The following is a 13,485-nucleotide window of genomic DNA, read 5'->3' on the forward strand; positions in this document are numbered from 1 at the left end:
CAGAAACTTCATGTATGTATAACTTTAGGAAGTGGGTTCCAAGCTGATAACTAAAGTGACATATTCTCACCAGTCAAGTTCATAGAACCCTGTGTTTACAGTGTGTTTTTATGAGGATTCTAAAATGCTGGGTTAATGTGATTGTATGTGAAATTATTATTGTCTTTTTGTAAAAGGTGAATCATCTCAAGTTGAGTAACTTGCTCTAAGTAAAATAATGAATCACCGAGTGAAGCCTGAAATACCATCTGGTTTCTGTCTGTTGACCCACTACCTCTCTGTTGACTTCCCAGTAGTGCTAAGTTTTTCCTTAGCCTGTTTTCTATACTCTATATTTACTTGTAGAATATCTCCCTCCATTTGAGAAGCTATATTTACCTTAGCATCTTACAATTCTGATGTGCTGTATAACTTAAAAAGCTCTTTCATAGAAATTGGCTTTTTTGATGTTCAGGAAAGCTTGTGATGAAGGGAGGATAAAATTATTACACCAATAATATTGGTCAGATGAGAAAATTTGAACCCATAGCAATCAGCTAAGGAGACATATTTAAGGCAAAAAAGAAAATTGCACATTTCTTTTTCAAATTGGAATTGTCAGGGAGTTTGTGTGAAGACAAGGAAAAGAATAAAAAAGTCTAGGGGTCTGGGAGGAAATCTGAAAATTAAATAATTCTTCAGTTGTAGTGACTTTGTTTTTCTTTCTGTAATAGTACAGCTAATGCTGTTCATTCTTATTATGTGCAGCAGTAATTGAACCTGTTGAATCCTTTTAACAGTCGTGTGAGGTAGCTACTATTTACTGCCTTGAGTTTACAGACTGAACTGAAGAACAGAGGGGTAAATAAAGCTGCTTGAAAGTGGCAGAGCTGGAGCCCAAGCCCAGGCCATCAGCCTCTGCATCTGTGTTCTTAGCTACTATGTTCGGCAGTGTGCTGGCATGAACCAACTCTCCAGGGGAATATATAAATAGAACCAAATTCCATATTGTAACTGTTCCCATCATGGCCAGTTTTAAGCTACCTGTGTTTGAATAGCCAGCTTGAAAAATTCCTGAATGCTTGTCAGTCGGCACTTAATAGCAGGTGCAAGCTGGTCGTGGCACAGCACTGATTCTCCTACATGGCCTCTTCATGCTTTCACATAGCATCGTCATGAAGACAGGCTATTCAGTTATTATTATCGTTTAAAAATCAACCTTATTATGATTTACATATAATAAAATGTACCGATTTTAAGTGTACAGTTTGAAAAATTTTGACAAATGGATATACCCACATAACCATCACCATAATCAAGATACAGAACTTTTTCATTAATGGTTCTTTTGGGATCCTTTCCATTTAACCGATTAGTCCCCATTCCTCCATTCACTTCAATCCAGGCAACCACCAATACATCACTACAGATTAGATTTGTTTTTCCTAGAGTTTCATGTAAATGAAATCATACAGATTGTGTTTTTTTGTGTTTGTTTCCTTTTTTTAGCATAGTAGTCTTGACATGCATCCATGGTATTTTTGTGTTAGTAATTCCATCCGTTTATTGGTAAGTCATATTCTAACGTATAGATGCACCAAGTGATTATTTTTCAAATGTGAATTCTGGTCATAATAACATATTTTAATAAACATGTTACTGAATGTTGCAGCTATAGCTCTTATTAAAAAGCTGTAGTGATGATGAGGATACATTCAATAGGGACACAAATATTTTTTAGTTTGATTTTAAGTTTATGATGTTAACATTAAACAATGACACTTAAATCTTAATCCAATTACAAGATTTAAGAAATATTTACTACCCCGTAAAAAGCCATTTACTCAGCAATAGAATTTCATTTGATATTGTTTGAATATATTTTTAAAACTTAGGTAGTTCTGAGTAGTTAGTTCAGGTTGGCTGTGTGGTTTTTTAGATAATTACTAGCTTTCTTCTTCATGCCTTGTAAGAACTTGCCTCCTTACTGGTGGACTTTCCAGGAACTAATACCATTTATCATTTAAATAATAAAGTTTTAGTTTATTAAGTTGACGCTTTTAAAAATGTTTGCTTTTTTCTTTCTTAAAAAAAAACTTTCTAATACTAAGCATATCTCAAGTGGCTTGGAAGCAGTTTTCTACAAATTCATTTCCTGATATTCCAGTAGGTGGCACTCTTACAAAGCCTAAAGAAGGAACTACTTCGGCAACCTAAGTTTTCTAGATGGCTCCCTTACTGCTGTGACCGGCTGGCAAACGCATTTGTTCTGGATAATTCAAGTTCATTTTTCCCTATTTATCAGAGTTACGTGTTATCTGTCAAGCATTTAAAAAATGTACAAAATGAAATATAAATATCAAATTCCTAATCCTCCAGAGATAACCACAATTTAGTGTATACAATATTTTCCAGACCTTTCTTTAGCCTATACACACAACAAATCCATATGAAAGTAAAATTTTATATTTTAAAATAATCAGAAACAATATTCTTTGTCTTTTTGTGGTCAGATTCTATACTTGGGTTTTTCTTTTTTATGAGTTATTTTCCTTAAATAGTCGTCTCACTTCTACAATTCATTAGCTGCTGAGACCAAAAGGACCTTTCTTGTCTGTGTTAAATTAGGGCTTGTGGTCTGATGAATGAGGGATGGAAACTTCATGATAAGAATACCTTGCTAATTGCATTTCTTGGCAGTGAGATTAGGGCGAAGTGAACTTATAAATAATAAGAAATCTAATGCTTCCTTTCCCAATTTAACACTAGAATATTCTGTCTGAGATAGTATCAGAATTGGACTTTGATTTTGGACTTCCTAGCTGTTCCATGAGATCTTGGCCATTGGGGCTTTTCTGGGAAATTTTGTGAAATCACCATTTTTTCTCAGGTAGTTTTCCCCTACTTTGCATAACCTTAAAGGCAGCTGATTTCCCCAGAATGAGCAATCCCAGAGACCACGCCAGAACTCAGTGCTTATGTGACCTAACCTTGGAAGTCACACACTGTCACTTCTTCAGTGGGTCTGCTCTATTCCTTATAGGAGGGCAAGGGAAGGTAAATGAGTACCAGGAGGTGAGGATCATTGGGGCCACCTTGGAGGCTACTGCAAGAAGTAGGCAGTATATAGATGGTTACTTTACTTATTTATTTATTTATTTTGAGGTATAGTTGACATATAACATATTAGTTTCAAATGTACGACACAGTGATTCAATATTTGTAAGTATTGTGAAGTGGTCACCACAATAAGTGTAGTTAACATTCATCCACAGATGGTTACTTTAAGGCCATGGGATTAGATGAGATTGTCTAGGAAATGAGTGTAGTCAAAGAAGATGAGGACTGAGCCAACATTCAGAGGTCACAAAGCAGAGTGTGAGAAAAAGTTTCCAGTGAGGTGATGCCTCTGGGAGTCCAGTGGAGACAATATTTCTAAAAGAAGGGATGCTGAGAAACTAAGATAATAGCTAAGAAATGACCACTGGATTTATACTTGTGCAAAAACCCAATTGTCCTTTGACTCTCACACAATGCAGACATAGTTGTAAGGAAACAAACATTATTTTAAATTATTAACTATTTGCGACCACTTTTAAGTACCAGGGAAGTGGCATCATTGACTACCTAGGGACTATGGACTGTGTTTAGGAAAAGACCTTGATAATCTCTTTGGGTCTGAAAGGTGAGGTTCTTCTAGGACATGTTCTGGAAGGTGAAGGCTGGACAGAGAATTGAATTGCTATGCATAATGAAGTGGCATGAATGGAGCCCCTGAAATCACTAGCAAATATTAAAGGCTGCTGCATGTTGAAGCAAGTTAGCTGCATGATAACCTTCCGTGGGCTTTTGTGTGCAGTGCTGGAGTTCCTTCAGGCCTGTGGGACTCCCTCTCCCTTCTGCTCCCTTTGACACTCCTTGCTCATCAGCTCCCCTGTTTCTCCATCCCATTTTATATATAATAATAAGACACAAGTATTGAGTACTTGCTATATGCCAGCGGCTGTGCCTAGTATTATTTTATATGTTAACTTATTTAAACTTCACAAAACCCACTGTCTTTAAAGGTCAGTAAACTGGGGCACATAGAGGTTAAGTTACTTGTTATTAAGTAGCAGAGCTAAGATTTGAACCCAGTCTGCCTTCAGAACCCAAATATTAAATCCTGGTCTTGTTTTCCTTTTAGGGTTTTGAATTTGGCAACCTGGATTGAACCATCATCTACTCAGGCTTACACTTTGGCCACCTTCTGCCCCAACCCAGAGAATGGCATCTTTTACTGTCTTGTGGGTCTGACCCACCCAGTAGAAACCCCACCTTGGTGCTAGATAGGAGAAAGGTCATCAAAGCACTGTTTGTTCACACCCCTCTGTCCTTTCACATCTGTTTCCTCTGTTCCCTCTCTGCTATCTCTGCCTAGTTGATCTCTGTATGAAGCATTTAGTTGCTCCCCTGACAAATTGTTCACTTCTTCCTCAGTGTGTCCTTTGAACTTTGATTTGCTCTGTCTTACTATATCACCTTTCCTGGTAGATACCTATCTCTGCCCTTAATGGTGAGCTTTCCCAGGCAAGGAGCATATCTTACTCATTTTTGAATCTCCATTCTGGCACACTGTAGAGGTTCAATAAGTGTATCTTGACTGAATGAAAGAAGGTCCTAGAAAATGAACAGGACAACTGTTATATCCTGTTGTGGATAATATAATTTTGCTTGAGGGGCTGACATAAAAAGGACAGAACTCTAAAAGAATCTTCTTCACTTAATCTTCACCTCAGTATCTTTATCCCAGTGTTTATCTACTTTCTTATTAAGATTTCACAGACTTTTTTCTATGCCATTGATATGATTGTTGGAATCAAGAGGGTACACATTTCACATGATTACCATTCATCTTTATTGAGACAATACTATGTGATCAAAGTCCCGTGATTAAAAACATGTTCCAGGTCACTAGAAGAAAGTTAACTAAAAGATTACTCCAGGTCCAGAAAGGTATAAGGCAATTTTGGTTTGTTATAAAGACTAACATGACCACAATGACTTGTGATTAAAGGGCAAAAGGACTCCAGGAGGGAATTCAAAGAAAATGAAACAGGCAAAAATAGAGAGTGAACTAATATAGCATCTTACTCTGAGAGGAATAATTTCTACTTGTAAATTTCTTGTGCCTAAGGAACCAATTATGGGGCAGAGCTTGTGAAATTTTATATGAGTTCTTCAACCTCCTGAACTTGGGATGCGACCACCTCACCATTCACCACTTCCTGCACAATAGTCTTGATTTTTCGGGTTTTGCTTGGGTCTAGGAGATAAAAGTGGAATAAAGGGGGCAAAAGTTAGTGTCTTCAAATATTCAGTCAAAATTGGTTGTTTAACTTAAGCTCCTAAATTAGTTATTGGCAGATATGAGCCATCAAATTTAAACTTTCAGAAGTGACTTTTATATTCTAAAAAAAACACATTTTACTGAATGAAAATGAAATGTATTCAGTGTTGTGTGCACATATGAAAAAATATTTTTTAAACATTTAAAAAATGGTTATGATGCTAAGAATGCCTGTTTGTAGAGTAGATTTTCTTTCCTTCTTGGGCTTGCCAGAAGTTTATTACAGCACAGGCTAGTCATTTTTCTGCAGGATTGTGTGTTTTTCCTTGGCTCAGAATACAAATATACTTTAAATTATTTATAATACTTATAATACTGCAACATTGAATGAGATCTTACAGGTTTAGTCATTAATCAATATAATTTTGACTTATTCTAAGTGATTCTTAGGGAATCTGCGTACCTTTAGAGGAATCAATTGACTGTGCTTGAGATTTGGAGCCTGTCTCAGATGAACTTTCATCCAAACCATCACTGTAAAGAAAACAAACTGGCAATTAATGGAGGATCTGATTTCAGAAGTTAAATTTCCTGATTTATAGTTCTGAGTTTTCCCCATTAGTCTAGGCTGCTGTTACTTTTGGAAAGTTTGGTATAGGAGGTCTGAGGTGGTTCAAGTGCCTGTTATTTGATGTGTCATTCTTGGCATGGAGCATCGATTTTGGAACTCGAATAGTGACTTTCTAGTACTTGCTTGCTCTATGCCCGTTATCTGTGGTGCCATTGCTCATCCCAGCATTTTATGAATTATTATCAAGTATAATGGGTAACAACACTTTGCAAAGTGTAGAACATATAATAGATCCAAAGCATGTCTTTATCAGATTTGCTATATTCTGTCAACTAAAGAACCCTTCCTTCTGTTGCCTCCAGACTGCATCAGGGGTCCACGGCTGGTCAGCCCTGATATTATCTTCAGCCTGTTATCCATTACCTTGGGGCCTCGGTGTCCAGCAGGCAGCGGTAGGTCTCAATCTCCAGCTCCAGGCGGGCCTTGACGTTCAGCAGCCGCTCGTGTTCGGCGTTCTGGCGCTCGGCGTCTGCGCGCACCTGGAGCAGCTGCTCCTCCAGGCTGCCGATGAGCTGCTGCACCTGGGACAGCTGGCCGCAGTAGTTGCCCTCGGCTTCGGCCAGCGAGTCCTCCAGGGATTTCTTCTGCACATGGGAGAGAAATGGCATAGACGTAACAATGGAGGGGACCGAAATGAGGAAGGCAGTCAGTGGTCTTACTAATTTGGATGCAGCAATGTCTTTGGAAGTGGGCGTGGTGCCGCGTCTCTGTGTGCGCCGTACCATGGCGAGCTGGCTCTGGAGCTCGATGTCCAGGTTTTGCAGTGAGCGCCTCAGGTCGGTGACCTCGCTCTTGCTGAACTGAAGCTGCTCATTGTTGGTGCTGATCTCCCTCCTGAGCTCCGCGCTCTGCCACGGCAAACAGACGCAGGGGATGTGAGTGAGAGCCGCCCTCACCGGGCGTTTCTGCCTATGTAGCAAAGCCTTTTGTTTTGAGTTTGCGGTACCTTTTCAATGAACCAGGCTTCTGCGTCCTTACGATTCTGCTCAGCGATGGTCTCATACTGCGCCCTCATGTCGTTGAGGAGCCTGGTGAGGTCCACTCCGGGGGCAGCGTCCATTTCTACGCTGACCTGGCCTGGGCCGCCTGCCCGGAAGCTTTGGAGCTCCTGGGGACAGTGAGTGAAAGAGAGTGGCACAGGGACCCATTATGACTTCTTTGGGCCTCTTCCTCAACAACAAAATATTGGACATATTTTATGACTGTGTTAGTATTAAATCCTTTTAATACATTGTTAAGACATTTTTTAACCTAAATATTCATATTTTTCTTCTGACTTTAAAAGAGCTTGAGACATATTCATGGACCCCTGACCTTACCACAGGCCCTGGGTGTGGTGCCTGCCTGCCTAATGGGTGAATTGGCCTTGCATCACCGTGTCCAGGGAGGGCCTGGTGGAAACCTGTACACTCGGGGTTTCCACTACGGCTGCCAAACCCAGGGCTTGCAGGCAGTGCATAGGCTTGCTGCCTTTGTATGCGAGTCCTTGCTTTCCAGTAGAACACTCTTAGAAGCCTATAGAGATGAATGATCATTCTCTACACCAGCTTCTGGGATATGCCGCAGCATGTCAGAGTTGTGTGTTACTACGCTGGTTATAGCCAATCTCTCTTAACATACATAACACTATGTAGTGTTGGTAAACTTTTGTGTTTAAACTTTAGAAGCACTGTATTTAAAAAAAAGCACTCCATTAAAATTCTGATTGTTGTTACCTAATGATGAAAATGACAAAATCAGAAAGTGCCTCTAATCTATTAAACTTTAATAGGTCCCCCCATCAACACCAGCACCACTACTACCAGTACCCACCACACACACACACACATACACACACAGACCTAGAAGTTCAAAACAAATGGCCATTTTAACCAGGAGATAATGTATCCTCCATATCTGTTGTAACTCTGGATTCTTAAATTTGAAATTGTAATTTTCTGGTTTGGGAGGAAAAAAGCAGCTTAGAGAGCTCCTCTTTCTGACTGACCTCCTCGTGGTTCTTCTTCAGGTAGGCCAGCTCCTCATTCAGGTTCTCGATCTGCATCTCCAGGTCAGCTCTGGCCAGGGTCAGCTCGTCCAGCACCCTGCGCAGGCCGTTGATGTCGGCCTCCACGCTCTGGTGCAGGGCCAGCTCATTCTCATATCTGAAAATCGAGTACAAACAGTTTAGGGATTCAACACACCCATTTGAATAAGGCCTCTGCCATCTTCAGGGCTATTTTGTGCTTACATCTGTGTGGCCATTTAAAAATGACAGCATTGTAATGTATGATGCTGTTTTTAGCTTTTGTAACTTTATCCTTCCCCTTTTTTTCATGATAGTTTATTGCTCAGTTGGAGAGAGGTGAAAAAATTAGGAGGTGATCCTTTTCTACCAGCAGTGAACCCCAACAGCACTCTGTCCCAGGGAATCATTTCCCCTCTGGCTGGCTGCTCTGACTATGAATAGCCGCAGCCCCTCTCAGGTGGGGTGTCTAATGGAATCCTAAAAGCAGTTGAAAAGAAAATAGTCTTTTTGCTTAACTTTTACTTATGGTTTAATTTAAAACATCAATACTTCTTTAGTAGGTTTTACCAAGATTTTACAGGTTCAGGATCATCACCACTGCAACATTTGTGTGGAAATTTTGTGGGGGCAGGAAGGACAGTCGTATTTCTTCCTTATGTGTGGGAGGGTGGAATATGGGAAAGGAGGAAGAAATAGCAAAAGAGGTGCATGGCTAATATTTTAGTTGTGTCATCAGGAGAAAGATTTCATTTAACTCCTGGGCAAAAACATTATGAATTCATTTTGATATATGGACAATTGAGGTTTAGGACATTGGCAGAATTATGTTGCACCATGAGTCAATGGCAAATTACAAATATGGTGATCCATAGCCCCAGGTTTAAGCAATTTATAATTAAGGACATGCAATGTGAATTGTGTTAGAACCTAGTTACTTTCTAGATTACAGAATGTGAATTTACCAGAACACTGAATATGTGGCACATGTAAACTGCAGAAGGTTTGAAATATTTGCTATTAATGAAGGCAGGAAAATAGAGAATAACAAGAAATGGTAGGGCATGTCAATCATCATTAGTCTGTCTTTTAGTCCACTCACTTCATCCTGAAGTCTTCAGCTGCCAGTCTTGCATTGTCGATCTGCAAGATGAGCTGGGCATTTCCCATGCTGGCAGAAATGATCTGGCAAAATAGGCAAAGACATAATATGAGGTTGTAAACTCTTAGTATTAGGCAAATTGTATTATAATATATTATCATATCTATGACAGGAAATTTTTAGGTGAGGTTAATATATTATATCTTTGACGAAATTTTTAAGGTGTCTAAGGCAGCTTAACTTTTTAAAAAGAAATTATATTTATAATATATTATTTAAAAATTAAGAAACATGCATTTCCTACGGACAGGTAGTGGAAATCCAGTCACTTTAGGGTAAATGATAAAATGAAGCTAAATATCTTGAGATGAGGAACTGTTCCAAATATAGTCAACTTGAAACATATCTAAGTTTTAGGTGATTTATCCCTGTAAAATACTGTCATAGCAAAAAAGAAAACTAAAAAATAATTCCCAAAGCCTCTCCAAAATCCATATTGTTACCTTATTCCTCAGGTCTTCAATCAAAGGATAATATTTACTGTAGTCATTCTGTGACCCAGGGTCTTCAGTTCCAGATACTTGTGTTTCATACCATTCTCGAATTTTGTTTTCTAGCTCAGTATTAGCCTCTTCCAGAGCTCGAACCTTATCCAGGTAGGAAGCCAGTCTATCATTAAGATTTTGCATGGTTTCCTTTTCTGATCCAGAAAGAAGGCCTCCATCATTGCCAGACAGGATACCTGGAGAGCCACCTGTTGGGCTTCCCCCATATCCAATCCCCAGGCCTCCAAAGCCACCTGCCAGGACTCCCCCGTAAGCTGAGCCCAGTGCTCCAACAAAGGAACTTGCAGAGCCTCCCCCAAAGCTAGAACCAGCACCAAACATGGAAGCAGCTGAAAAGCCTCCGCCACAGCTGCCTCCAAAGCCAAAGGCCCTTCCTGTACAAGCACTTCCAACACTGGAAACGGATGTGCCCCTGGCTTGGCCTGATGTCCCACTCTGCGAAGACGGCCATCGGGGCAGCCCAGAGGTGCGCGCTGAGAGTGACATGGTGCTGCTGGAGGAAGCCAGAGCCCAGCGAAGTTGGCAACGACCCGGGAAGGAGCCGTGTTGCAAGGCAGAAAGGTTAACCTTTTATAGGCCATGCCATGGGTGTTGCAGTGGAAAAGTTCACTCAGTCCATTCAAAATGTAGTGCCCCCCCCCACCGCCCCTGCCCTTTTTGGCCAGCCCGACAAGTAAATGACTTATGCACACTGACAATTCATTGGTACAGAAATAATTGAATAATTGTGCCCATTACACATTTGTTACACAAAAAAGGAATCTGGGTGGAGTAGAGATAGGCTGTCATAAGGAATTTTTTCTTCTCCAGATTATTCTATTGCTCGTATTCTCAGCACTGCCAGTGTCTTATGCACAGTTGGAAAGCAATGACTGATTGTTGAATGGATAAATTAATGAATAGTTCTTCCTAAACCTTAAGCTTCTTAACGTTCTTCACTCATGTTTTCCATTTCTTTCCTTTAGAAAACTCCATATAAACCATTTGATCATGGTCTAGTCTATCTTCTAGTGGAATATAGTTTCTGAAGCAGTTGTGACATGCACTGGTGGAAGGTGTGGAATAAATGCATTTTCCAGATTGATACTGGAATTTGAATTTGCAAGGATTTTAAAATCTTGTTATTAGGATGTTGCATCGTGCCTTTTTTTTTATTCAGAAAGACCTCTAAAACACTGGAAATTCTATTTTTGAGCAGTATTTTCAACTATCTTCCTTTACCTTAAAAATTACCTTCTTTGTAAACTGCATGAGAAAGACCCTCATCTGATTGTTTACTATAGTGTATCAAAATACAATAGATTTTTTGTATGTTGAAATTGTATTGGCACTTGCACCCTCAACCCCTGCCTCTTGAGAGATCCAGATATTATCTGTCCTGACTCGAGTCTCTCAGGAGGTGAGGTTCTTCAAACCTGTGAACAGGGCTGAGCCAGAGACAGCAGTTGCCAGGTGATTTCAGGACAAATGCAAAGAGGTTACACCCGAAACCCATGTCAAACCTCTACTGGAAATACCCATGATCAGTTCTGGCAAATGGAGGGACTGTGTGACCCTTTCTATTACTTGCCAGGGGCAGGAATGATGAACCCAGGGTGAAATCTAATTACAACTTTTTACCCTATTGTAGAAGGGACATGTTTTCCCCAACCTATACATATCACTAAAAAACAAGCAAGTGGAATTTCTAAATAAAGGGGTTTTAAGCAAGAGATTCACAGAAGTTCTCATAGATTCACAGTAGATACAGGAAGGATGCAGCAATCTCCTCCAGAATCAGCTTCAGGAGAGAGGCCACATCCACTTGTTTCATTTCTTGAGAGAAGGGAAACTTGTTAAGTGGGAATGCCAGGGTCCTCAGCCTTAAGGAGGTTTTTAACAAGGATTCCTTTAATCTGTAGTAAAAGTTTCTGTCTGAGCTTGCCCTTGTATGAATCATTAATAGTTATTGTGTACTTATTATGTCTGGACACTGGGCTAGGTGAACTATACACATTTATTTAAAAAAGAGTATTATTTTTAAATGAAGTACAGTTGATATACAATATTAGTTTCAGGTCTACAACAGAGCGATTCAACAATTATATACATTAAAAAGTGCTCACCATGTGGTAAGTGTAGTTACCATCTGTCACCATACAAAGTTATTACAGTATTATTGACTGTATTTCGTAGGCTGTACTTTTCATCCCCGTGACTTATTTATTTTATAATTGGAAGTTTGTACCCCTTAATCTCCTTAACCCAGCCCCCATCCCCTCTGCCAACCACCAGTTTGTTCTCTGTATTTATGAATCTGTTTGTTAAATTTTTTAGATACCAGATATAAGTGAAATCATAGGGTACTTGTCTCCAGACATTATTTTTAAACTTTGTGACAGCCTCTTAAGGTGGATACTTTTATTACATTTTATAGAAGAGTAATGTGAGGGTCAGGATATTAAATGACTTATTCAAGGCCGCCCATCCAGGAGGTGGCAAAGATAAGATTCAGTTCTGCAGTACCTTCTATGGACAACACAACTTTGCTGCTTCCAGTGAAAACAAAACTGACAGAGTCACTCTGATCCCCTGATTGTGAGACTGGGCTTCTGTCCTGCACATCAATCAGGGGCTTTAGCAATTTCCTTTTCAAAGAAGCTTTCTCTTTGAATTTCATTTCTCAATGTACAGGCTGAAACCCAGAGGTCCACTCTTTATTGCCTATAATAAATGAAACTATACACAAAATTCTCCAAACACATAAGCAAATTGTTTTTAGTTATGCCTCTGCCATGTAACTGCATCTCCAGAGATCGTATAAAGCACTAGTTAAACTTGTACCTCCCGCACAAGAACTTGACTTTACGTTTGTTAATTATTGGTCACTTGCAAGCAGTGTCCCTCCCAAGGCAAAGGGATTCCACTATTAATGCCAGGGAAGTGAAAACAGGCTATTACCTGCTTATGGAGTCAGAATTATGGAATGTGCCAAATTCAGAGTTGTAACTTGGTGATATGACCACATAATATGGGAATGTGATTAACTTGAATTTTTGAACTTGGAATCTATTTTGTGCTGAAATGCATACTTTCCAGCTTTAATGCCTTTATGTAAATTTTAAGTAATTTTGCTCAGTAATTTTGTTTACCCGACATACCTTTATATTTCTATACATGTTATATATTATCCTCGACTGTAAGCTTCTCAGATGTGGACTATGTCTAATTCATGTTTTATCCTGAGTCTTAGCTTAGTGTTTGGCTAAATTTCATCCTTGCACTTCTGAAGTTACTTCGCTTGAACTGAATGAATCCTTAATATGTTAGAAAGTGTCATTTAAAACTCATTTCATTTGAAAATGATTTTGCTTTAATTTACTGCTATGCTTTGACCAAGATTTATTTTGAATCCAGTCATGAATGGGGAGCAGCTTCCAGAAGTTGAGAAGATAAATATTTCTTCTTCAGTGGCTTTTTTTTTAGTGGGAGGGAGGGCTAAGTTAAATAATCGAGCCTCTGTTTTAGAGTTTTTAGAAGTGAAAATAATTTTTTATGACAGCTGTAAGAATATAAAGGAGAAGGGAATGTATCAAATGGAAACAATCTTGGGCTTGGTTGCAAAGAGGTTATGTAAGTTGAAGCACCCAAGAAAATGACTAAACCTAGGGTGAACTGTTCAAAAGAAGCATGTCTTCCATTTTTTGTGGAATTTAGGGAGTACTCAAGATGGAGACAGTTATTTATGTGGTATTTGTAAACCTTTAGATTTTTATTAACATGTGCTCCTCTTATCATGCTAGGTTGTTTAGTTTCCTGGTCTTTGTGGGATTTTCCACCTACTTTCGGCAATTCACTGATCACTTGGTCCATGACACCTTTCACTTTACTTTG

General features: G+C 39.3%; 1 protein-coding gene and 1 long non-coding RNA gene across 2 annotated transcripts in view; one reads left to right on the top strand and one right to left on the bottom strand.

The window, feature by feature from the left end:
* The window catches only part of LOC118911155 (uncharacterized), a 118,587-nt gene that overhangs the window by 21,260 nt on the left and 83,842 nt on the right, over positions 1–13,485 (top strand). The window lies entirely within an intron of this gene.
* On the bottom strand, positions 4,860–10,171 carry KRT12 (keratin 12). The gene is made up of 8 exons (XM_036882820.2): positions 9,550–10,171; positions 9,047–9,129; positions 7,927–8,083; positions 6,886–7,047; positions 6,662–6,787; positions 6,303–6,523; positions 5,772–5,842; positions 4,860–5,284 (listed from the first exon to the last, which is right to left on the bottom strand). Exons 1-8 carry the CDS (start codon positions 10,096–10,098, stop codon positions 5,187–5,189), a joined length of 1,467 nt encoding a protein of 488 aa, XP_036738715.2. The 5' UTR covers positions 10,099–10,171; the 3' UTR covers positions 4,860–5,186.

The sequence above is a fragment of the Manis pentadactyla genome, chromosome 4, assembly GCF_030020395.1.
Source record: "Manis pentadactyla isolate mManPen7 chromosome 4, mManPen7.hap1, whole genome shotgun sequence".
In the NCBI taxonomy this organism is placed as follows: domain Eukaryota; kingdom Metazoa; phylum Chordata; class Mammalia; order Pholidota; family Manidae; genus Manis; species Manis pentadactyla.

Coding starts and splice junctions, on each gene's coding strand:
- KRT12 (XM_036882820.2), bottom strand. CDS start 10,098: ATGTCACTCTCAGCGCGCACCTCTGGGCTGCCCCGATGGCCGTCTTCG. Junction 6,788..6,885: donor AAGCCTGGTTCATTGAAAAG/GTACCGCAAACT, acceptor TTGCCGTGGCAG/AGCGCGGAGCTCAGGAGGGA. Junction 5,285..5,771: donor GTCAATTGATTCCTCTAAAG/GTACGCAGATTC, acceptor TTTATCTCCTAG/ACCCAAGCAAAACCCGAAAA.